General features: G+C 35.6%; 2 protein-coding genes across 4 annotated transcripts in view; one reads left to right on the top strand and one right to left on the bottom strand.

Annotated features, from left to right (window-relative positions):
• The window catches only part of LOC118277302 (focal adhesion kinase 1), a 175,868-nt gene extending 170,285 nt beyond the window's left edge, over positions 1-5,583 (bottom strand). For both annotated transcript variants that reach the window (XM_050696634.1, XM_050696638.1), the window contains exons 1-2: positions 5,428-5,583; positions 937-969 (exon numbers count right to left, since the gene is read on the bottom strand). The gene's annotated coding sequence lies outside the window, so the exon portion shown is untranslated. The remainder of the gene's footprint in view (positions 1-936; positions 970-5,427) is intronic.
• Positions 5,584-6,071: 488 nt separating this feature from the next.
• LOC118277453 (probable peroxisomal membrane protein PEX13) lies at positions 6,072-20,999 on the top strand. Of its 2 annotated transcripts, XM_035596240.2 has the most exons (6): positions 6,072-6,749; positions 7,637-7,789; positions 10,746-10,882; positions 12,482-12,618; positions 16,441-16,612; positions 17,108-20,999. In XM_035596240.2, the coding sequence occupies exons 1-6, from the start codon at positions 6,343-6,345 to the stop codon at positions 17,404-17,406; spliced, it is 1,305 nt and encodes a 434-aa protein (XP_035452133.2). In that variant the 5' UTR covers positions 6,072-6,342; the 3' UTR covers positions 17,407-20,999. The 2 variants fall into 2 exon arrangements, with proteins under 2 accessions (XP_035452133.2, XP_035452134.2); XM_035596241.2 differs by lacking the exon at positions 7,637-7,789 and having other exon boundaries at positions 6,073-6,749.
• The last annotated feature ends 1,208 nt before the right edge of the window (positions 21,000-22,207 follow it).

Raw genomic sequence — 22,207 nt, 5'->3', positions numbered from 1 at the left:
ACTACTAATAGATAAATCAAATAGATATTTTACCATCTACAGTGGTAGAAACTAGTGAGTTATAAAGAAAAATCAAACCAACTATTAGATAAGAACCGAATCATCCAATTTTTTCTCTAACATGTCTACCACCACCCAAGTCCTCTCAATCTTGGTCTCGCGCGTGTTCAAGTGCCTACCCCTTTTTATAGGTTAGCGGGCCAGAGCCTAATTACATAGGGGAATGTTCTAGGTTATGCTGAACAAAAAGTAGCTCAGTTTCGAACTTCTAGCCTGAATATTGCATGGTATAATTGCGTTGTTTCTCGTATAGTGGGTAGTTTTTATTGTGATATCGTTTCGTTTTACTAGGAGAAGTGTAGTTGAAAGAAATTGATATGGATTTGTAATATGGATAAAGTGGATTGAAGATGTGTCCTTAAAACACTTTAAAATGGATAGGAAAATGTTCGGAAGTCGGATGGTTTCCTAGAAATAATAGTTTTGTTTGAACTATTGGAGGTAAGAAGATGACTAGGAACAAACGGTTGATTGAAATTAATGAATTATTCACTTTTATAGGTTCGAACGTAAGAGTAATTAATTACATTGATAAATACAGTAAACAAACGATTGCAAGTTTCACATCTAAATTAAACAGTTCGGTAAACAACTAAAATCTAAGAATATACACAACGATTTAAATCTAATTTTGAGTTCACAGAGGCCATTGGCATAAACCTAAGCAATAAAACATCTAGAAAACATATGAAGAGCTATAATAAAAACCTGAACTACTTTCTAGACTAGACTATAAAATGCTGGAGTAGGAGAAAATAGAACGATAACTATTCTAAGCGTTTTAGTTTTCATAAACTTACGAAAATAATGTCGTAGTTCATTAAACCATATTCAACGTTGATGGTGTTATAACGCAAATAAAAACAGTTTACTTACCAACTGTACTAAGTTGTAACAGGAATATGTCACCTGAAACAAGAAAGACATGTCAGCATCACTGTAATCTTCACGAAAGAGATAAAAAATACAAAGACTGCTGCACTAGTCAAAACCTAACACTATTTCTTTACTTGTTTTCATACTAAAATTCCGCAAAATCAGCGCTTACACGATAAATTACTTCAGAACCCCGAAAATCGACCTAAATCAGTACCACACACACAAAATGTCCGCACGTAAACCGCAAGAAGCTCAAAATCCGACCTCTCATCTCAGCATAGAATATCAGCTATCAACCCTCTCCATTTGAAAATTAGTACCGGATTAAAACTTATGTGCTTAAGACCCTCATACCGAAAGTCAGAACCGTATTATCCCTAAGCCATACTAGGCAATTGCTTAGGGCGCCAAGAAGATACCTACTGAGGGGCGCCGATACGCCGCGAGACGGCGAGACGCACGTGCCCGTAGTGACGGCGGCGCCAAAATAAATTAAAGGCGCTCATGATGTGCTTGCCTTTCTTTGAGGGGAGACAATCATCTTACGACTTCTACCACCTTGAGCGAGGCTAGAGGGAGTGTCAGACTCTTACTGACTAAAAACCGCCCGGTTCCTACTCCTGCTTTTCGAGCCGGAGCCCCCGTTAAACCGCTAGGTAGTCCCGTATCAGGCATCAGCTCTACTACAGTCCCATCTGTGATGATCTGTTGGTTCATTGAGGCACGGGGAAACGGGACGCACCTTGTGTACGGGCGCTCTTTAGTTTTAATCCGACTCTGCCAAAACTATGGCGTAAAATCCGGCTCGGGAACACAATATTGTTGTTAAAGGTCTCGAGAACAAGCCGAGCCATTAGTCTGCGTCATAAGGCGGTGACAGACCACTCCAGTGAAGGACAGGTCTAAACACGAGCTCGCAAACTTGTTCAGATGCTCTTGGAACACTTCTATTGTGGGGGATAAATGCGGTATCTTATTAACTGGAGTTGAAATACGAATTGGAAGTTATAATGTTAGTATTTTACTGTTATAGTTAATGTGCTAAAACACTTGGATTTTGTGGCTAGTCGGCTTTAGCCTATTGTATTGTATAAGGTTAAGCTGAATAGAATAATCTAGGCATCATTGATTTCTTTCGATCTACTTTCATAATCTACATATACTAGGTAATATTACAAAGATGAAGAGTTTGTTTTATTTAAACTGATTAACCTCCGGAACTACTGCATGAAATTGAATAATTATTTTTATATTGAATAGCCCGTTAGTATAAGCCATTGAGAACGGCTATAGGCTATAAAAAAAACATTTTTGGATCAATAGGAGCAGCGAATTAAAACGTGCGGGAGAAGCTAATCAATCAGGTAGTAGTAGTAATATAGTTTGTGTAGTTCAGAGATGCAGATCATTAGCATTCAACAAAATGATAGAAACATCACAAATAATAAAACTGGACGTCCAACAAGGTTGTCCCGCTGCCCCATTTCAAAACTGGTCCATTTCGTTCGCGAGACGTTAACGGAAATGACGCTGCCGACTCTTCCGACCGACACGATTCGCACTCCTTTCATACAAACAGCCAGTATTTTATACCAAACTATATTTTATTTATTGTACTGGGAAATGGATTTTGAAATTGGAAAAAGGAATTATTTCTTTACCTACTTGGAACGCTCCAAGGTAGTTGTTTTTTTTCTGAAGGAATAGATTAAAATTAAGGTAGCAATGTAGCGGGTAGTACAAACTTTCGCAACATTTATTAGATGTCACATTGTGTTTTATTTTTCTTTCATGTAGCAAAAGAGCGGGTTTTTTTTATGAGAATTTACGTTATCAGGAGGCTTTTTTTTAAGAGTGTAGGGAATATATTCCAGTGGCTTCTCCTGCCTTAGGCGAGGCGAGAGTGTCAGACTCTTACTGACTAATAGCCACCCCATCCCTACTCATGCTTTTCGAGCTGGAACCCCGGTAACCCGCCAAGCAATCCGCAGCATTATTAGGAGGCTGGAGCGCGATATCAATAAGGGTAAAATAAGACAACCTTTTCAAATTCTTGTCTTATTTCGTCTTAAGTATTTATTTAAATTAATCGATGCTCATAAGTTCTTAGAAAAAGCGACCCTTTTGCCTCGAAGGACTTGTCGCGGTACTATGGATCACCAATAAACTTTACCGTCATTAAATTAAAAAAGACAAATATTTATGAAGTCTCTTTGAAGCTTTGAAACCTCTTTGAAAGTTGGACCTACAAAGAAAAGTTATGTCAATACCTAAGTATTGATCCTTATTAAAATGCAGCAAAAGTTGTTAATTGTCTGTCGAAGGCGATCCGACCTCTTAATATCTATATATTAATACGTGATGCAAAAACTTTGGACCACATTTTACGAAAATTGCGCGGACGTAGGAGCATAAAATTTGGTATACTTATAGTTTATGTGTAGGAGAAGTGCATAGCGCTAATATTTTTCAAAAATAATGCTTATAAAGTACTTTAAATCAATAAATAAAACATTACACACACATGCATAGTATCTGTTCGTATTTGACAAAACGTCAAAATCGATAGACATTGCGATGATATTCTCACGTCTCATATGAAAAGAGTTTTATAAAAGAGTTTGAATTAAATAAAAATTATCCTTCAACGTACGTTAAGTGGTATTGTAAATTAAATCATATATGGTCGAATTTCGGCCACTAGGCGACCACTAGTTCATATAAATTTGCAATCCATAGATAAAATACTCGAATAATTGATAAGGATAGTCGAAACCTCTTTTAGAGGGTCTAAAACTTTGGAACAATGATCAAATAGTTAGGTGCTATGCGAATTTCCTTGGTCTCAAATGTATGTGTGTATGAAAATTAAATAAAAAATACCTATCACCACTTATATTTTAGAATACAAGAATTCGTCATTGAAGACGAAATTACTATTTTTATTCAAAGTTAAATGTATAATACAAAAGTAATCTGTAAAACAGATATTAAACACAATTCAATTCAACATTGGTGTGTATACAGAGACCATAAATTAACACGGTATCGCGTAACGATTTTACAAAGGGGCGAGAGGTAAGCGACAGCACCTTCCGCGACAGTGCTGCCGCTTTCCTGTTTGCGGGAAAATGGCGAACTAACGCCTTTGTTACTTTGCGTGCATGAACGACACAAGTTAGCTTTGTAGACAGTTTGTTGTAAATAATAATTGAAACTAATGTAAGTGTTAAGTTCGAAAATGTAGGTATTATTCTCTTTTGGATTAACTATATACCTTATGTATTGTTGTTTTGGTGTTCAGTATGTACAATTTATATAAACATGCACTTACTTACAACTTAAGAGAAAATTCTAGTGTAGGGCAATAGATTTTTTGGTAGTTAACTTACAATACTTAGTACATGACATATGTGCAATAAATGCATACTGTATATGCATGAAGAAAACTTCTTATAAGATTACTATTAGACATTATCTTAATATTATATTGATTTTACATGTTTATCCGACTGTAGAAAGGATAACTGCTTTGTGTTGTCTTGTAGTTGACGGCTTACAGGTAATATAATTGTAACAACTAAAACAAAAAAAAATTAGTAGGTACTTAGGTTAGCCTCAATATTCCTGTATGCCTATATTAAATTTAATAATTTAATGTAATTATTGAATCCATAATTTTATATTCTATTATCTAAACTGTTATTGTATATCTGTTACACCTGTTATCCTGTAAAATCCACAAATAATTAACTATTTTCAGGTTGTAATGTTTTCCTTTACAGTTTAGATATATAATAATATCTATAAAATTAAATTATAATTATTTGAACAATACAGACCATAATCTTTTTTGATAACATTTTATTCTAGACTAGATAAAAAAAGTCTTAAATAATTATTTAAGGTACTACTTTACATAGACACTGTTCCATTTTTGAATAAAAATATCATTGTTTATTATGTTTATTACTCTATTATCTTTTTAAATCTTACTTAAAGAATTGTGAGTTAGTAATCTATGAAAGATATGTGTTAATTGGACACTATAATGCTCTTTAGATCCGTTTTCTAAGGCCAGTTTGCGCCAAATAGAAGTGTCAGCAATTTGCAGTTTGCTTTGCAATCTACGTCCAATTCGAGGCGTCAGCAATGAACGCTCATTACTCGTGTCATTCCGTCTACCAGCCGAGAGTAATTGACTCTGATTAGACGGTAACCCCGCAAAGTTATGCCTTCGCAAACCGGTCGCGAACTACACCTTTCAAATACCAAGTAAATCAATGTAAATCTTTTATAAACATACACAGCCATTTGATATCAGGTTAAGATATCAATGTTCATAGTCCATTTAGTAAATAAAAAGCCTTTATAAACAATAAAACATAGGAAACATTAAAAAAACTTGCAATGAAAAAATGACATTTACTTCGTCACAGAAACATTGATAATTTAACACGAATACTTGTATTTCTCGGGACTACTTACCGTTTAAAACAAAGAACTTAAGTCCGTCTTATAATTGGTTTACAAGTTTTGTAGCACTAAATCCGTATTGAAACAAATAACAACAAAGTTTATTGCACTATCGAAATTATTGACACCCTTTAGGAACATAGACAACAATTGTTTTTTTTAAACTAGGTCACTCGCTATCAAAGCGACCGAGATTTCACTTTCAATATCACATCTGCATTATATCGATTAACGTGACTTTTATTTATTTATGCAGGTACATAAAGCAGTTTACTATAATTATGGTAATATCGGCCTAAAAGGCTAGAAAATTATGTTATTTTATTGTATGAGGCATTGGTTCATTGTCCTTTGTCATCGTCGCAGCAGCGGAAGAAAATAAATAAGTTTTCGGTTTGTCTATGTTTTTGTACCAGTGTATTGCTACTTTAGAAAAAATAATTTATCTTGCATACTTGTTTATTAAGAATTAACTTTATTTTTCGCAAAACATGAAGAACACGTAAAGTCGTATTAATATAACAAAAATATCATTCGAAATAGCTCGTAAGCACTCGCACACAGAAGGAATCAATACCAGAATTATTTTATTTACGGATGGCGACATAAGTTTGTTAAATGTCGGAACTGTCAAAATGATAAAATGAAACGTCAACGTCATTGTCAACATCTTCCGTAGATAGTTGGATTGAGCAGGACGTATTTTATATACAAGTGCATATTGAACTGTATGAAATAAATCCAGGTGCCCTTTGCGCAGCTGCGTAATCTGCAGAGAAAATCAATGACTATTTATTACTGTGAAACGTTGTTTATTAAGATGGCGTGCATCGCTTATCAGTGAACGTGTACTTTGTTACTTGACTAAATTGTTTGTGCGTATCACGATATTCGAGTTGGTAGTGCAGTGTGGATTACAAAACTACAATGAGTGACCCACAGATGAATTTTAACTACGGCAGTAACATGCCAATGCCGAGCAATATTGGCATGCCGCCGCATGATCCGGCGTACCATTATACTCCTCCAGGAATGCATCAAATGTCTGGGGTTCAGGCCAACCAGCCTCCTCCGGTGCCGCCCAGGATAGACTTGAACCAAGCCCTTGCTCAACCGTCCTATGGGGGGATGGGGGCTTATGGAGGAATGGGGGGCTATGGTGGGATGGGAGGCTATGGAGGAATGGGATCTTATGGAGGCATGGGATCCTATGGAGGAATGGGTATGGGAATGGGAGGATATGGCGGCTACGGAGGTATGGGTGGTTACGGAATGGGAGGGATGGGGGGTATGTATGGGGGCTACAACCGATTCATGGACAGCTATGAAACCAGGTAAATATTCTATTATTTTTTACAATGTATGTAAACACTTTATTCAATCCAGTACTTCATATGCAGGTAATTTTGAACATAATTATTTGCTTTGAAAATAAATTGATGTTTCCTTCACAGTAACCAAAATAACAAAGAAAAAGTATCATTACTAAAAATAACTTTACGAGTTTCTTTGTTTAATAAAATAAATAATACAAATAATTACAAGAACTGACTAAAAACCTATGTATAAAAAATTAAATAAAAATGCTTCATTATTTCGACTGACAGTGAACGTAAAGACCAAAGAAACGCAGTGGCCACTGAAATAACAGTGGACCACAAAACACATATCAGATTTGATCACTAAATTATTGACATTATCTGATTTATATAAACATACAACTTAATGTCGAAGATATCTATCTATTGATTGTGCTATGGATGCAAGGCATGTATCTTGAAAGAACTTTCTTCTTCAAATGCAAGCTACTTGATGTTGACGCAATATATTATTTTTCCATTGTTATTATCAAATATCATCTCGTTTACAAACGGTAGCAATCTTGTCATAAATTTTTTGTTTGAAAATTATTTTCATACATTTATCATTACATGTTTGTGCAAATTAAAAAAAAATGCCAAAAGAGAATCGCCTTTAAGCTTCTGTGCTACAATGCTACTTTCCTGCTTCTTCCAATTGTATCATATGCTACGTAGTCCCTTTACTAGTCTATGTCAGCTTACTTATGTGTAGAAATCAGATCATGTCAAAATGGTATAGAACTAAGTTGGTTCCAAATTAGAACAAGAAAAAAAGATAAAATGCCCTATGTTAAAAAAGAAATTAAATGACAATGGGCTGGTCACATAGCCAATCTGATAGAGAATGAATGGACTTGCAGGATACCTACCCTGAAAAGTCTACTTGAGCCTTGTAAGAGAAACCGAATGATGTTCGAAGATTATTTTAAAGCAGCAAACTTGTTGGAGGCGGCAAAACATAACCGAACTCCGTGGAAGTTGATAGATGACGACCCTACTGGCGAAAAATTTGGGTTCTTAATAGCATAGTCAAATTAATTGTTTTAGTAGTTAATTAGGTCCTTGAATAAGCTCTGGTTCTTAAACAGTACTTTATTTACTACTGTACTAAGGAATCTGCAATTGAAGCATAACTAATGTAGTTAATTGAGGCTTGCAATGACAATCTTGATCGGACTTGACACACATCTGGCTATACAATAGGTACTAAAAATTTTGCAGTGTTTTCATGAAGTGATATATTCTGACATAAACAAAGGATAAAGATATAGATAAAAGAATACATATCAAATAATATTAAATTGTGTTGCGAAACAAAACTTACAGTTTTAATAAAAAAAAAAGAAGAAATATGACAATAATTGGTAGGATTAAAGTTAGTATGGAGAAATGAAAGACTCAACATTTTGTATGGTATGAATCACATAGAAATAAAACATCACACACTTTGCTACGCCCTTGACACACATAATGTTTTTTGCAATATTTGAGAAATGTTTGATCAACCACTTGATAAATTTATATTACTTTAATGAAAAGCTTGATCATTGACTGATCTCCCGAAAGAAGAAAACATTTTTATGCAGATTGCGAACCAAATAGCAAGAATTTATTCAAGGTCCTATAGTTTTAGTAATTTGACCGCCACTGTCAAGTGCAAACTAAAATGTGCTCAACACAATACGATCGCGGCCTACGTCAGAGCAAACGTCTAAAAATTAAAATATTTAGTTTATTCCATTTGTTAATCAAATTATACCTCAAACTAGTAGGTAGTAATAGGGATGATGACGGGGTATGAAAATTAAAAATCTAATTAGTCCGTCAGTTAGGTAATGAAAAAATATTAGACACGTATTTTTTTATTTTGTCATATAAGATAACAATACTTAGATAACACGAATCAAAGTTTAGGAGTGGGAGCTAACTACGTCACTATAGAGTATAAAACGTGCTCTAAAGTGACGTCACGCGATATTTCAAATCGATATATCTTTGAAAGTATTTGTTTCCGTAAGAAAATAAAAAATACGTGTCTAATATTTTAAAATAATCTACAAGACGGACATTAAAATAAAAATTAGTCATCTACCCTATTCATAGTAAAGTCAACTACTTTCTTTTTATTGCATTAATATTAGTTGTTTAGTGTCGCAGGAAGACAAAAAATATATCGGCCGCACTGGTAGTCTGTAAAGAGAGCGCGTTTGGCGTTATGATTGGCCGACACCAATGAACCAACCAATCAGAGCGCTCGAACGCCTTCTCGATTCGATCTCGTTAAACGTAGTTAATTGCTTTACATACTCGTACTAAGGGTACAGAGCTTGGTGCTTTTTGACGTGGCGGTCAAAAACTTAACAAATAAGTAGGCAAGTTTTCATAATTATTGTACCTATTTTATATATTTGTTAGTAAAAATATAAGGCTTTTTGTGTTTCGTTTTTCATTTATTTTTCACCTTTAGCATTATGCAGGCTTACTTTTTTTGGCTATGATTATTATTAAGATCTCATAGTATTAAAACTACTTACATTTTCAAATAAACGATCAAATAAACGTAAGCTAGTAGTCCACTCCTGCTTGCCTGGTGAACATTATTAAAACCCGTCTTTAGACAAAAAAACAATTATAACCAAAATTATCAATTGGCTGCAGTCATTCAAAATTTGTAATTGGCGTGACCGAGTAAAATAGGGTAAATAAAAATAGGATTTACACGAGCTAGACAAAAAATAACTTTATAAATTCCATTAAAATTGTGCTTTCTCTAATTTAATAAAACTGCAATTTACCATGTTACCATGCTGTGCACTTTTGCACCTATTTTACGTTTTACAACATTGTCTTTACAAGAACCTTTTATGGAAAATAAATCATTTGACACATAAAACTGTCTATGCAAGTATATGCGTAACTAATGGCGTAAGCGCTTTTATAATTATGAGATAGGTAATGCAAATTAATGAAATTTGCATTCAGGAAGCATAATTTAGAAAAAAGTTGTTGGTTTCGCATGACGGCACTATCACATAAAAAGTTCGGGGAAGCGAAGCCATGTAGCGTCACTCAAATTGGCATTAATTATGTAGCTTTTCATGTATTTTATGTTTATAATAGAAATGTGATAAAATAATAATTTTATCATATTTTTTAAAGATCTTATCATCATTCCCCCATCCACAAATGTTTATTTTCAGTGAAATATTATAGTGTTTTTAATAAAAAGATGCTATTTACTCTTATAAACCTGAACTGATCCAAATTCAAAATTGATTATTTCGTTTACAAAGCAAAAAGAAGCATTTGTTTCATTATATCATAACAAATATTGAACTTCTCGACAGAATAATGACTTAATTTAAAACTTCTTTTTTATGAAATTATTTAAGATGCTTTTAAATTAGATTTTAAGTTCTTTTTCAGTTTTTTACCTATTTTGGGCTATATTTATGATGTTTTTCTTTATGTGTTAATGTGTCGTTTTAATTTAAATAGTTTGTAATGAAGTTCCTAGTGTTCCTACCTCAATGTATTCATGCGCCCTACCTCTATGTGTCTATAGGTGCCCACATTTCTTTTCCGTTATATGGAATGAAATAATAAAAAATAAGGAATTGGGATGTGTCCTTCATCAAAACATTTAAATTCATAATAATATTTAAAGATAAGATTACGTTCCATTTTATTGTTTTGACTAATTAATAAATAAGCTGACAATTGACATTTATGTGAACTCTTCGTAGTAAATTATAGTTTTCATATTGCGTAGTAAAACGTGTTGAATATATCTAGCTTGACACATCCCTATTCCATATTTCCTTACCTTTTTACCCCTATAACTAAGCATGGTAGACAGATTCAATGTTTTTTTTTTTATAAAAATATCCACATTGTTACAGCGCCCTCTATGCCTAAGGGGACTGATAGTCTATACTTCAAGCGTTACTAAGTAGTCTTAATCTGCAGGTTCATACAGATGGCAGAGGAGCGGTCGCGTCCAGCCTTCGAGTCCATCCAGAGCCTGGTGAATGCTGTCGGCAGCGTGGCCATGATGCTGGAGAGCACCTTCTTCGCTATGACCAGCTCATTCAGAGCTGTTTTGGGTATGTACTGGCTTACTCGCGCACTCAGAGTCATTTAATGGTTACTTAACCCAGTCCTTAGCAATTGTTTTCCATACAAAATCGTTACTAAGGAATAGTTTAAGTGAGCATTAAATGACTCTGAGTGTGGCAGTTAAAGTCTTTTTTACTAAAAACCACCCCGTTCCTTCTCCTGCTTTGAGCCGGAGCCCCGTTTTACCTTTTACGTTGTCCCCAGCTCCGGATCGGGTATCAGCCCTACTGGGCCCCATCTGTGTACTGACTTAAAGTTCTACGTTATAAATTCAAAGCATTCGTTTTCAAATAGATCTTGCATCTATGTCTTACTTAACTACTAGCACTTCTTATTACTTTCATACAACTTCATTGAGTGTGTGTAACTCTGAAATTGTTGAATACACACATTCAAATTGGTAGGATTTTGTTCTGTAATCTTTCTTTATATATATAATTCTTCTGTAAGTGTGTATGTCACTGAACTCCTCTTAAACGACTGGACCGATTTTGATGAATTTTTTGTGTGTGTGTTCAAGGGGATCTGAGAATGGTTTAGATTCACAATTTTGTCCGCTGGACAATGTTTTTTAATTTATTAGTAGTTGTTGATTTTGGAATGTTTTACATTGGATCCGTCAAATTTTCAAAGACGTGTAGACAGGAACACGTACATCGGGTCCGCTAGTAACTATGTAAAATACAGCCTATTTTTTTATCACCAGCCAATTTTTTTCTGAGAGTTAGGCTTTTTTATTTAAAAATGAAATGTTTGAATGATACCTAACTCTAAGAAAAAAAAATGATGGTGATGAAAAAATCAGGCTGTATATTAAGTATTGAACAGGGATGTCTAAGACTATATTAATTTTATGACAACAAAACTGTTAACTAGGTATTTGTACTAAATAGTAAACAAAAGTTCATTGATTTTCAGTCCTTCATAAAATAATTTGTGATAATGTTTGTGTCTCATTACTTGTTTACACATATGTATGTATAGACAGACAACAATGTCTACCTTTTCATAACTATCATAAGTTTATTGCTCTTGATTATGGTAATTATTTATTTTGTTTTTTATTTACAAAGTAGAAGATCCTTACAAAATTACCCCATGACTTATAACAAAGAGGCATTTACCTCAAAAAAAAAAAAAAAGAAAATGTATAAAAAAAATAAGTTAGGAAGCATGTCATATTTTTTTATACATTTTTATCTTTTGTATAAGCTATGTCATGTTGTGGGGCAATTGAACCATCTCCTTTACATACACAGCATTATAGCTTACACCATTACGTTATACAGATGTTATGATGATAGGTAATGCCCTTTATTTCCTCAAATATTATTTATTCACAACCTTTTTTAATAGTTACAAGTCTAATGTTATAGAGAATGTCCCAACTGTAATGTACTGGGGCCTTAGTCTGCTATTACAATTGTGTCAGAATGGTCGATCACTGAGCAGTGCAAGAGGGATGGAGCTATACAACCTACATAGCTCTGTCCCTCTCGCACTGCTCAGTGATCGACCATTCTGACACAATTGTAATAGCAGACTAAGGCCCCTGGTTCATAATACAATATCGCCTTCACACACAGGGGTGGCAGAAAACGTCGGTCGTCTGCGATCACTCTTCGCACAATTCTGGTCCACCTTCGCAGTGGTACGGACCCTGAACTGGATCATTAGGAAGCTGATGGTGCTCATCGGGATCAGGACTGAGAATGAATTCCAGGTAAGTTTATAAAACCATTGAATTTTGATCTCTATTTTCTAGGTGTTTAGGTGTAGAATTGAACACCTAGAATTTTTAGTTTGTAAACCATTGAAAATTGATCTCTATTTTCTAGGTGTTTAGGTGCAGAATTGAACACCTACAATTTTTAGTTTGTAAACCATTGAATATTGATCTCTATTTTCTAGGTGTTTAGGTGTAGAATTGAACACCTAGCTTTTTTTTATTTTTCTTCTTGATGGCAACTGAGTCTCCAATACTAAGTTGTCGATTATACTGCCAGTGTCGATTGGTGACGGTAGATTATAAACTGTCCAACTTTAACTTTGTGGTAGGTGTTGGTAAATTTAAAGTACAAAACATTTGTATTAGTAAACACACCGTCATATTTTTATATTATTTTCGTTAATAAATTTACATAAATACTTTATTAGTTTAGGGGATAAATACGTAAGAAGGGAGTAGAAATTAATAGGGAGGTTTAGATTAGATTTTGATAGAAAATACTTGCTTATAATAAATGATAAATGATATTTATTTTGCAAATAGGTTACAATGTAACTCTTTTACACGTCGAATCTTTCAAATAACTAGATGAGGCCGGCATTTCCTATCGGACTACTCTGAGAAGAAATGCCTAAACAAACTCAGAGGTCATAGTCTCTTTAAAAGAGACTATGACCTCTGAGTTTGTTTGTCCAGACAAAATCTATTAATGAGGTCGCTTGTTACTGTATAGGTACTATATATTTTACTAGCGACCCGCCCCAGCTTCGCATGGGTGCAATAGTGATATATTAGGCATGCATTATACATATAAACCTTCCTCTTGAATCACTCTACCTATTACAAAAAACTGCATCAAAATCCATTGCGTAATTTTAAAGATTTAAGCATACAGACAAAAATAGCGACTTTGTTTTATACTATGTAGTGATAATTAATACGGTGCTTTTGGTCCTCTTTCCGTAATTATCTCAGGTTTAAACTCCACTCCCCACTTATTTGAAAGGAAAATAAATCAATGCTCTAATGAATTTAAGTTGATATTTTATCAACACCGCTTGGTGTACCAGTGCCAAAGGTTACACTGTTCATAATTGTATTTGCTTACGCATGACACAATGTTTCTATTTACTTTGTCACTTAGATCTTTCAATGATATCCAATACTTACCTACTTACATTTTTTTTTGGTATAAGCCGGCAAACGAGTAGACGGATCACCTGATGGTGAGCAATCGCCGCCACCCATGGACACTTGAAACACCAGAGGCGTTACAAATGTGTTGCAGACCTTTAGGGGGTTAGGAATTAAAGGGTTGTTCAGGAATCGGGGATTGGAAAGGGGTAATTGTTTATTGGTAGTCGAGAAATTAGTTTGTCGATTTTACTATCGGTACCTGTAGGAGTAATGTTTACTACGTTTTACTCAGCTGTTCAAAAAGTAATGTTATGTTATATTTGAATAAATTTCCTGACGGAAGAGATAAAAGTAAGAGATAGATTATTTATTATATGTATGTAGTACCAAGATACAGTAGTGCTTTTATATTTGGTGATAAAAAAAATGTTAATACGTATTTGATAACGAGGTGATAAGCATTGTATTAGGTATATCAGTGTGTGGTACATTGATATTGTGTAATAGAGATAACGAAACATTCTAAGTAGGTATATGTATACCCGGGACAGTTCTTTCCACAGAGTTTGCCACTATCTGCCCGGTTGAATAGGCTAAAAAATCGTAGTTTAACCGGTTCATCAGTTTGGGATGCTTTTTCACCATATATGTGCTATGTAGCTATGCTACAAAGATGTAATAGCTAAGCTGTGAAACTATGTGACCGTTTCTACTGATACTCACGTATTATTTAATGGAGAAAAGCTCTTTTAGTTTCGACTCGCGATTTTTATTTAGTTTAGAATGTCTCACAATAGTTTATTATAAAAAATATACTGCTATATTACAGGAAAACACATTATCAACAATGTGTTATCCCGATATTAGTCTTATCAGATTTACAATGGATATGCGATAATGGCAACTTGTATCGTGTCTAATCTAACGTCGCAAAACTTGATCTTTGATCTTGACTTAACGTGTCATACATAGGTAGGTACATACCAAATAAAGTCACACCTTTGCCCAAAAAAATGTTAGAACAAATAACTATACAGCGTGTGTACTACAACCCGTGCAAAGACAAAGCATTAATTTCAATTAATCCTAAATAAGGCTCTTTTGAAACGTCAAATTGAGTTATCCGTCAGTCTGTCTGTCAGTGAAGCTAGGTACTAGTTCCAAATTGTAGCTTCGAATCGAGAAGTTCTCTAGAATCTCTTTTTACACCATTTTAAAACAATTACTTACAATATCACTGATACATTATTTGATCCTTTACCTATTGTATATATGTAATTGATTGGCATCAATTCACTGGAATCACCTCCTCTACATATGAGGGTTTGCCATAATCTCTGCGCTTGACGGACGAGACCGACCGTAGTTTAAAGTGTTCAGGTTTATCAGAGAGCGCTGTTGCCTGGTCTATTTCACATTCATATTTAGCACTTAAGTTGGATCCTATGACCCCCGTGGGAAGAGTAGACATAATGCAAAATGTACTCTACTTTGTCACCGCACCGCCTTTATTATAACACAATAAGGTTGTAAATGCATTAAAGATATCAGTTAAATTGGCAACAGCATGTTTTAGGCGTTCCTACATAATGTTAGTAAAGTTTGGAGATCGACAGATATTCTGATACTATTATCTGTTCGAGTCACGCGAACGACGGTATCGCACTGTTTTATTATTATTTTTAATACGTCATTCATATCTTTATAGATAAGAGGGGCATTATATTCACGTGTGTGTGTGGGTATTTGAAATACCATAGCGGTTTGTATTTGAATCGGATTTATCTAGAAATACCTTTGTTGTCTAAATGAACTATAAGTTACGGTTTACTCACGTAAATTAATGGAGAAAAGCTCTAGTAGTTTTGAGTCATACATACTAAATTAATTATTATGGTATCGGCTTACTCACGTAACTGTTACACGAGGAACTCGACTCGGTGTCGCGGAATGCTGCTCATGAATATGAGCCTCTAGCATGGCTTGAAACTAGTCGAGTTCCTCGTCAAACAGTTACGTGAGTAAGCCGGTAACATAATAGTATACGGTATACGCCTATGTTTACTGCCATTAGGCGGTAAAAGTTACATTTCAGTCTCAGAACTAAATTACTGAATTTCATAATTATTCTATATAATTTGGCTTACTATGAAGTATGAATAATAAATAAAATAAAAATCTTTTATTGTCAGACATCGTTGGCCAATGGAGAGTAAGTATTACGAAAAACAACTTATAAACTATATTAATAGGATACATTTGATACACATAAACACGATACAAAAACACTAACAAAACATAGCAATCAATTCGAGGAACATTTATCAAGCTGTATGTTAAACACATGGCTAGACTTTCTGCAAATACTAACTTAACTAAACAACCACCATCTACTATCTACATATCATAGGCGTAGCCAGGGGGGGGTTTGGGGGTTTAAACCCCCCCGAAAAATGCGTACCTAGACATTACAGAGCGTTATTTTTCTAGTTAGCATAGTACATCCCCTGTTTGACAAAGGTCTCTATGACTACCTATGAATCTGATTATTACGTATTACAAAAATAGTTTTTTATTTTTCTCATAAATGAAGGAAGTTTTTTTCGTTTTACTTTCTTGAACCCCTCCCGATACTAAAACCTGGCTACGCCTATGCTACATATCACTTTATCTCACCAGGCCTGGGCCGAAGCTGTCGCCTCAACACAGCAAAACGGCCTCCCCGCCCAAGGACCTCAAGGCATCCGCTACTCCGGATGGCCAGTGATCATGTTCTTCGCCGTGGTAGCCGCCGCGCCGTACATTGTGCTGAAAATGATGACCAGACTCAATTCTACCATTCAGGAGACTTGTAAGTATGACTTTGTTCTTTAGCTTTAGACTGTAGACTTTTGCTTCAAAACATTACTGGCAAGATGTGGTTTGTTATATCTTATTGATTAAGTATGTCATCTTTCAATTCTAGATCTTCGGGAAATCTTTGTGAAAACTTTTGCTTCATAATATTAGTGGCAAGATGTGGATTGCTATATCTTATTTGTTATGTCACCAGGGAATAAAATACGTATTCCATTATATTAGGAAAAGCAGAAGCTTAAAAGTAGCAGATCATAGTGAGGTTAAAAACTTTAAAAACACCTCTTTTTTACTTATTTTTGAGGGGGATCTCAATGACTTCTCCCGTCTAGGCAAAGCGAAAAGTATTAGACCCTTACTCACTAAAAACCACCCCGTTCCCACTCGAGCCGGAATTCTGGTAACCCGTTTGGTAGTCCGCAGGCCCGGCTCTTCTTCAACCTGTATTCAACATAAAAAAATATCACTAACTCTTGAAATCTTCTTACAGTGGCTGACCCAACAACGTGGCAGAACCCGCCAAAGGCGATCGCCAACTACACCTTCACGGCCACATCTCCTCAGGAGCTCACCGTCCAGGAGAACCAGATCTTCCACGTGGCTCCCACACACCTTCAACAGCATTTAATGAACTCTGGCTGGCTGATGGCTACCACAGACGGAAAGACCGCTGGTCTAGTGCCTGTTAATTATTTTAAAATTATAACGCCTGCCCCAACTGAACAAAATCAAGGAGACAACCCTCAAAATATTGCCCCTCCTCCTGGTTTAGAGAAGAAGACCTCTTAAATACTTGCTTAGGAGAGGAATTGTCGTTTTTGCGATGGGTAGATGGCAGCACTGGCGAGTTTGGCAGCTTGTGATTGTTATTTGGAATGGATCTAATGACCTAACTCGCCACTAGCGCCACTGCAAGTTGTAAAACTACGATAATCTCTTAGGTGATAGGTATTTTTCAATTATCGTAATTGTAATTTAAGTATTTTTCCCAAAATATAATGACTGCCGACTCCAGCCGTTGATTTGCTATGTCCTGCATATTTTTTGAATGAAAATGTCTGACGCTGACATACGATATGTGAAAAACGATTGTTTCGAACGAATACCTTTAATTATAAATGCAAATATCAACCTTAGTTCACTTGAAATAAGGTTTAAAATATATGAATGTGGCAAGTCTGATGAAACTATACAGTAATGTCAACATTATGCCGTTTAAAATAAAGGTGAAAGTAGATCAAAATATTGTGAACTTACAACATTGCATAGCAAAGTACACTGTCACTAGCTTAACCTTATTTTAAACCTTAATATTGTTATACTTAAAGTAGATATTTGCTTGAGAAAAAACCAAGTAACAATGATATTTTCTAAATAAAATGTATGGAGTAAGACCTAAGTAATACTCGACTTGACTTGGAATTGTAAGAAGACTGTAATAGTGTGCTGATTCGGCGTTTAGCCAGTTCGACTGGATTTTTGGATAGATATTTAGGAAGGGATTTAAAGAAAAGCTTAGAAATTGGTAAAATTATTAACATAATGCAATTATGTAGCTGAAAAGGACTTCGGCCGTTTTCTCAGCGTTCTTCGTTCAACCAATTAAAACCATTAGTATGAGTTTGCTTTCTGTTTAAAGTAATCGAAACGAGAGCGCGTTCGACGCTTTGATTGGTTGGTTTATTCGCCGGCCAATCAGAGCGCCGAACGGTCTCTCGTTTAACGTAAAGCAAATTCGTACTAAGGGTACAGATTTAATAAGGTGGCCTAATTTTTAAGCCCACCATTTTATTTTCATTAAACTTTAATCGACAACGATGATTGAGTGTTCCAACATTATTTTGATAATAATTACAGGACGAATTCTATATCAAAATCAATTATAATACATAATAATTAATAAAACTATGATTAAAAATCGTACCCTTTTCAAAATGATTTTTAATTTGAAAAAGAGAAAAGAGTGTTGATAATATAAATGTGATAAAAGTCACAAAAATAATTTTACCTGTGATTTAATTTGACCGAAACGATTTCGCGAAAGCCCTTGCTTTAAGCGGGTAGGCAGTGTTAGTTGTATTTTATCGTTTGTCTTTACGGTAGTTTTGAAAGCATTGTCCAATTCAGGGATTTCTTTTATTTTTACGTAATTTTTATTTATTCGTCTATTATATTCTGTCTCCAATGATTGACGTTTGATTCATTCCAAAGTAAGATTTCGTTTTTGCAATGAATTTTAGGGTCCATTTTCGTTAGGACACCAAAACGAATCGGGAGAAAATACCGTTTTGGTAATGAATTGAATCAATGAACTAAACAGAGGGATCATTGATTCAATTCATTACTTGGCGGTGGCAACACAGTGTCCTAAAACATTTAGACTCTGAGTGTGTCCCTGATACTCTATTCAATGAAAATCTTGTATGTGTCTAGATGTAAGTTTAGAATAAGTAGGTGTCTATATTATATTTCTATGCATTTTACCTTTACACTGCGTTTGTATTATTCGGTACTATGGAATGGTGTAGGTGCAATTAATTTGTTTTAATTTAGTTCATTTTATTAGGAAATTCATTGGGTATAAATTTTCGTGGTCTAAAAATTATTTTTATCCGAGATCTATTGTAGTTATATGGGTGGTTATAGGCGATGACGGAATCACGTCGGAACTTCTGCGAGCGGGTGGAAAACCGATACTTTTAGTCCTCCAGAAGCTATTCAATTCCGTCATACTCGAGGGAACCACGCCGGCAGCATGGCAACGGAGTGTGGTGGTTCTGTTCTTTAAAAAAGGCGACAACTGTCTGCTAAAGAACTACAGACCTATCTCACTTCTGAGCCATGTGTATAAGCTGTTTTCGAGGGTCATCACGAACCGTCTCGAACGCAGGCTTGATGACTTCCAGCCTCCCGAACAAGCCGGATTCCGAAAAGGTTTCAGTACCATAGACCACATTCATACGCTGCGGCAGGTTATACAGAAGACCGAGGAGTATAACTTGCCACTATGCTTGGCGTTTGTGGACTATGAGAAAGCCTTCGATTCAATCGAAACCTGGGCGGTGCTGCAGTCTCTCCAGCGGTGCCACATCGACTATAGATACATCGAGGTTTTGAAGTGTTTGTATAACAACGCCACCATGCGCATCCGACTCCAGGAAGAGACTACGAGGCCAATCCAGCTGCGGAAGGGCGTGAGACAGGGAGACGTTATATCTCCGAAACTGTTCACGAACGCACTGGAGGACGTTTTTAAGCTCTTGGACTGGAGCGGACGCGGCATCAACATTAATGGCGAATACATCACTCATCTCCGTTTCGCCGATGACATAGTCGTAATGGCAGAGTCGCTGGAAGAGCTGAACACCATGCTCAGCGACCTCAATACCGTTTCCCAACAGGTGGGCCTTAAAATGAACATGGACAAGACGAAAATCATGTCAAATGTCCATGTTGCACCTATACCGGTTGTCGTTGGGAGCGATATACTCGAAGTTGTAGACCACTACACATACCTGGGTCAGATCATCCAGCTAGGTAGGTCCAACTTCGAGAAAGAGGTCGCTCGAAGAATCCAACTCGGATGGGCAGCATTTGGGAAGTTGCATGAAGTCTTCTCATCAAAAATCCCGCAGTGTCTGAAGACCAGGATGTACAACCAGTGTGTGTTGCCAGTGATGACGTACGGTACCGAGACATGGTCCCTAACTGCTGGCCTTTTAGAAAGGCTCAGAGTCGCCCAGCGCGCGATGGAGAGAGCTATGCTCGGAGTATCTTTGCGCGACAAAATCCGAAATATGGAAATTCGCCAAAGAACAAGAGTTACAGACATAGCTCTCAAAATATGCAGGCTGAAGTGGCAATGGGCAGGCCACGTCGCTCGGAGGACTGATGGCCGCTGGGCCAGGAAGGTGACTGAGTGGCGACCGCGGACCGGAAGACGCAGCGTGGGCAGACCTCCCACTAGGTGGACCGACGACATCGTCAGAGTGGCGGGGAGCCAGTGGATGCAGGTGGCGGCTTGTCGTTCTACGTGGAGGACCAAGGGGGAGGCCTTTGTTCAGCAGTGGACGTCTCTCGGCTGATGATGATGATGATGATTGTAGTTATAATGTCTACTGCTAATTATGGAATATTTGGCGAATAATGCCATGTTTTTTGGTCAATAGATTAGGCAGATCGACTATGTATTTTCATATTTTGATATCATAATGCGCACTCAATCTTTACTTGTTTTTAAGACGTAGCCAACACATCTCATATACAAAATATGAAGTGGATCACTACAATACCATCACGTTTGTGGCGTTTAGGAGCAATCCGTTTACACCATGTATATCGCTCTGATGAAATGGGCTCAAAGATGCTATGTAAATCCTGGCTCCTATTAGACCAAAATAATAAATGGCCAATCTTATTTTAATAATTTCATACTAGTCAATAAATGTTTTTGTAAATAATATTTATTTTATTCCAGAATGTTCTTATTTCTGTTTATTATTTACATTTTTAATATAGGTACAGTGTAATGTCAGAAATATGTAATTTTCTTGCATGATCACATTTATTTTAGCAAGAATACTGAATAAGACAGTTTCGCTTATTTTTATTTACGGTTTGCAAAATGCTCAAGTCTTGAATCTATGCAGGTTCGTGCCTAAATCTAATTGTGCCAAGTAAATTGGCTCTATTTCTATAGTAATAAGGTTCCATTATGCATCCATATTGTGTAGTAATTGAGAAACTGCATACAAAATATTTTGATCAGACCTAAAATACATAATTATTACAATTGTATTGTATTTTTAAACTCTTTTCTATCTTCATACTTGTATTTAATCATTCGTCATTTATGTATTTTATAATATGAATATTGAATACTAATATCAGTGAACTTAATATAAAATTGGGATGGACTGATTTTTAGTGAATAAAAAGTAGTGATATAAAATTTTGTTTTATTTTTTACTGGTGTGTAAAGCTTTACACAAATGTGGTAGGCCCCCGGGTAATCAAACGAAACTTCGGATTCGGTTCTCGAATCCGAAGTTTCGTTAAATTTTCGGCGGTTTTATTGATTTACTAATATTATTATTTATACTTGAAATAAAGATTAATTTTTAATTTAATATCAAAAGTTATTTATTTATCTTCATTTCATTCGTTCATTTTTGTGCACAAAAGTACGCAATAAATAGAATTGTAGTATATAATCTGCGAAGTTTCGTCCGAAACTTCGTTTTTCGTTGAATTAAAGTAGACCCCCTGGTTTTAGTAGAGAATAGTATACCCTTAGTACGAGTTTGCTTTACGTTAAAAGATATCGAAAGGAGAGCGCGTTCAGCGCTCTGATTGGCCGGCTCGAATAAACCAAGTACAATACCGTGGTCCTAAGGGTACAGGTGGAAATTTGGTGGCCAAAGGAGTTACAATTCAAGCATTGCAAAGAATAAAGTACAGCAAACTTCGGACACGTCTAACCAAAAAAGAAGCGTAGCGCAAAATGGTCAAGTAACTGTTCAGTTTTATACCAGAACTTGCGACTCGCGCGGTTTGTCCCGCTCTGCTCGGCTGTAGTGTGGTGTGATGT

Source organism: Spodoptera frugiperda, chromosome 10, assembly GCF_023101765.2.
Source record: "Spodoptera frugiperda isolate SF20-4 chromosome 10, AGI-APGP_CSIRO_Sfru_2.0, whole genome shotgun sequence".
In the NCBI taxonomy this organism is placed as follows: Eukaryota; Metazoa; Arthropoda; class Insecta; order Lepidoptera; family Noctuidae; genus Spodoptera; species Spodoptera frugiperda.
Note: the sequence above shows the minus strand (reverse complement) of the source record. Positions and strands in the feature narration are given on the sequence as shown.

What these genes read in the sequence shown, in the direction of transcription:
- LOC118277453 (XM_035596240.2), top strand. Translation starts at nt 6,343, where the DNA reads ATGAGTGACCCACAGATGAATTTTAACTACGGCAGTAACATGCCAATG. An exon ending in CCTACTGGCGAAAAATTTGG is followed by an intron (nt 7,790 to 10,745) that starts GTTCTTAATAGC and finishes CTTAATCTGCAG; the next exon opens with GTTCATACAGATGGCAGAGG. An exon ending in CTCATTCAGAGCTGTTTTGG is followed by an intron (nt 10,883 to 12,481) that starts GTATGTACTGGC and finishes CTTCACACACAG; the next exon opens with GGGTGGCAGAAAACGTCGGT.